The 4,234-nt window shown below is 35.1% G+C and overlaps 1 protein-coding gene across 1 annotated transcript; it reads right to left on the reverse strand.

Annotated features, from left to right (window-relative positions):
* Window positions 1-231: 231 nt before the first annotated feature.
* LOC136024567 (serine/threonine-protein phosphatase 6 regulatory ankyrin repeat subunit B-like) lies at window positions 232-1,260 on the reverse strand. Its single transcript, XM_065703734.1, has one exon. It carries the CDS (start codon window positions 1,258-1,260, stop codon window positions 232-234), a length of 1,029 nt encoding a protein of 342 aa, XP_065559806.1.
* Between the last annotated feature and the right edge of the window lie 2,974 nt (window positions 1,261-4,234).

Raw genomic sequence — 4,234 nt, forward strand, 5'->3', positions numbered from 1 at the left:
ATTGCCCTTGAGCTTTGTTGATGGTGATTGCTAATCGAACATTCCCTGTGTCCCCGTCGTCATCTATATATAGAACAAGGACAAGGATATATATCCTTGTTCTATAGAACAAAGAAAAAGGATATATATCCTTGTTCTTTGATTCACGCACTCTTTTAAAACTCACAACTACGCTTTTTGAATTTTTTTTCAATCACTAAATCAATTATCTTATGCTAGAAACTCTTAATGCTACCACTCCTTGTGGAGTAGTTCAGAAGCATTTATGAAATTTTTCAGGTTTTCATTGCTTAGATCGCTCAGTATTTGTTCAGCACATTCATGTGGTAATTCAGCAAATCTGTTAAAGAGAGAATTGAAACTTCTATTGGCTAGTTCAAGCAGCACTTTCCTTTCTATGCTGTCTCTGAAACGGCTTTTTATTATTGTGTTATACATTGAAAATTTTGTTTCCCAGTTTGATGATTTCAATAAACCTTTCAAAGAATTTTCATTCATCGTGTATAGTTCTATTGAGCTTATTCCTTTGATAAAAATGTCATAGAACGTTATATTACAAAATATTGTCTCACTCCTCATTTGTTCTAGTTCTCTTACTAATTGATCCTTGAGCTCATTTGCAGGATAACTTGTCTGAGTCTTGTCTGAGAGCCTTATGTTTCTTTCACTTACATACAAATTTGCAACTCTCAGTTTTAACACATGGCTTGCAAAATAAACGGCAGTATCATCAACAACAGCTACATCAAAAGCTGTACGGTCATTTCTATTTGTAATATCTATGTCAGATCCATGCTCCAGAAGAGTTGCAACACACTCTTTATCTCCATTCCGACTAGCATAATGAAGCGCTGTCATGCCATCCTTGTCCTTAGAGTTAACATAGGCTCCATATTTGAGAAGACATTCGACGGTCTGTGTGTGTCTTATCCAAGCTGCAGCATGAAGTGGACTTGCACCTTCCTTATTTTTTATATTAAGATCAGCGCCAGACTGTATAAGACATTCAACAGTCTCTGTGTGTCCTGTCGAAGCTGCTAAATAAAGGGGAGTTTCACCATAATTATTTCTTATATTAATATCAGGGCCAGACTTCAATAGACATTCAACAGTCTGTGTGTTTCCATTCCAAGCTGCAACATGAAGTGGAAAATTACCTAGGTAAGTACATTTTATATTAAGATCAGCGCCAGACTGTATAAGACATTCCACAATCTCTGTGTGTCCTTCCAAAGCTGCTAAATAAAGTGGAATGGACATGTTATTTTATTATGTTTCTGTAGTTAAAATGGATATGAACCACTGTTCTCATATCATTGCTATATATAGGTATGATTACGTCATGACTCCTGTACTCGTATGATGTACTTGCCCTCCGTAATGATTTTATTTAAAATTACGTCATTAGCCTAGGTTACAGGTAACACAAGAGTAATACATCACACCATTTGAATTGATCAACAAACTATTATTGCTGTGTTGAACACTATTGTCACATATCAGTCTACTCATTAAAATTCCTATTAGTTTTGATGAGTGCTAATAATTATGATCTGAAATGTGAGGTTTTATCATGGAAATATTTTTTTCAAGATATTTAAATGAAAAATTTTGAGATGTTGCATTTAAAATTTACTACTCTGACTTTAGCGACTCTTAAAACCTTGCTTTAGAGTTTGGAACTCAGTTCAATTTAATTTGGAAGTAGTCAAAGTCTCTAAATAATCAGGTCACATTGCTTATATTGGGCTAACGGTTCTGATGCTTAAACACGGTAGATTCGGAAAGGAACAGAAGTTAAGCCCTTTTTTTATTTAAATAAAAGCTTTCCGAAAAAGTAGTTTTTGTTCATTTTGAAACCTGAAATGGAGAAATGTTGAAATAATCAATCATAGCAAATATAAAGCTAACTAGTACAAAAATAGATATATAAATGATTCTTAAAACGAATAAAAGTTAAATTTGTTAGTTAGGTCAAACTTGAATTAAACAAAAGCCACCACAAACAATATTTTGGCTACTTTCCCCTTACCCTTTTCCTATCCATAAAAGTCTTAGGCCTATTGTGTCGTTTGCGTTTCATCTATATATATAAAAATGTAGTGTCTGTTACACTATTTTTACCGATACACCGTTACACGTTATTACCGTTATAGGAGCTTAAAAAATTGAGGCTCTTTTTAAATTTTATTAAATTGCTTAAAATGTAAAAGAATGATGATTGCACAAATATTTCAATATATTTTGACAATGGATTAAAGCAATTCGAAAACCTTAAAACAGAAAACCAAAAGTTTGAAGTTTAGTAGAAATTGTTTAAGTTTAAAATGCTTTCTGCTCAAAGAAAATTTGTCAAAGTGTCATTTAACGTCAAAAAGAAATTATTATTAAATTGCTTAAAATGCAAAAAACTGGTGATTGCACAAATATTTGTATATATTTTGACAATGGATTAAAGCAATTCTAAGACCTTAAAACAGAAAACTATACGAATATACTTCATCAATTCAATCCAAAAATGACAAGCACTGCCAGGACCTAGAACACAAGGGACAAGGAGAATCCATATATAGAAGCCTGCCGCGTGCCATGCTGGGGCCCGCGGAGACCGGTGGCAAAGCAGCCGGGACCCAGCACTGTCTGTGGTTGGAACACAAGGGACAATGAGTATCCATATATAGAAGCCTGCCGCGTGCCATGATGGGGCCCAGCGGCGAAGCCGCCGGGACCCAGTTAGTTAACTATATGTATCTTTAACAGTGTATTTTTTTTTTAATAACGTCGGCAAATAAAAACAAATTACTATAAAAATTTTAATGACAGGATGAATTATGACTCAACTATGAACTTGTTTTTCATTCATTCCTAGACGGTTGATCGGCAAAAATGATCTTCATCCTTTATCTGTAGAACCTGTAAACTATTTCTCTGTGACTCCTTTTGTTTTCCGTACCTTCACTCTTCAGAACCATACCTGACCATAGTTATTACTAATCCTGGTGAGTAAGCATATCTTGGGTATTCATCCAAACTTGTTTCAACTGTAAGAAAAGTTTCGATTTTCAAAGGCTAAATGTGAAGTCTATTATAGTGTTAAAAGTTATTTGATTGTAACAAGCTCAAGCTCAAGTTCAAGTTCTATTTATTTTCATAAAATAACAATAACAAAAACAATATCCCAAAGGGCTCAATGGCCTGTTATTTGGGCAATGGCATACAATAAATAAAGAATCATAAAACTTGTCATAAACATACTAACCAGCATCTAAATATAAATATATAAAGAAAGGAAATCAACTCACCGGTAGCCCCACGAAACAGCGACCCTCACATCACCCGACAATAAAATACAAATTAAAATTCTCACGTCATCGAGGATACAACACCAACAAAACAACAACCCAAAAAAGAAAAAAATAATAAATAAACCATAAGAAACATTTAATAAGAAGCCTTTAATAAGAAATTTTCATATGTCTCTTAAAGGAGCCAAGTGTTCGTGACTGCCGGATCTCAGCGGGAGCCAAGTTCCAAGCACGCCCCACAGTCACAGCCAGGCCGAAGTCTGAACGAACCGAGGGAGTAGCTGGAATCATCACATCCTCCTGGTTGCGAACCATATACAAATTTACTTCCCCTACTGGTTTAAGCAGTCCCGAAAAACAACATGGGAGTTCTCCCTGGAAGTATTGATATGCCAACGAAGATAGAGATATAACATAAATATCTTTAATTTTGAGGAGGTTAAGAGGAGTGTGTGTAGCCGACTAGAGAATTCCCGCCGCTTTCTCATAAAGATTATGAATAGGAGCAAGTACCGAGTGAAATGTGGAAATCCACACAGATGAACAGTAACATATAGAAGGGTAAATCAGAGATAAGTATACAAGACGGAGGATAGGGAAAGGAAATAAACGCTTTAATTTTTGGATGATCCCAAGTCCATGGAAAATTTTCACTTAATATTTGAACATGCCACTTAAATGATAAATTTTCATCCAAAAGAACTCCCAGGAATCGCCCATATCGATCCGGGGGACGACTTATGGAGCCTCTTGGTCTATGAAGCTCAGTAATTGTGGGGCAGCTCACACCTTTACGAGAAAAAATAAGAAGGTAGGACTTTTTTACATTTAAAGTTAGTTGATTTATGTCAAACCAAAAGAGTATATTCTCAGTCATTGCTTGAAGCTTTAGAATAAGAGATGATTCATCCAGTGCTGCAGCACTTAAA

Source organism: Artemia franciscana, chromosome 1 (genome assembly GCF_032884065.1).
Source record: "Artemia franciscana chromosome 1, ASM3288406v1, whole genome shotgun sequence".
Taxonomy (NCBI): domain Eukaryota; kingdom Metazoa; phylum Arthropoda; class Branchiopoda; order Anostraca; family Artemiidae; genus Artemia; species Artemia franciscana.

What these genes read in the sequence shown, in the direction of transcription:
- LOC136024567 (XM_065703734.1), bottom strand. Translation starts at nt 1,260, where the DNA reads ATGTCCATTCCACTTTATTTAGCAGCTTTGGAAGGACACACAGAGATT.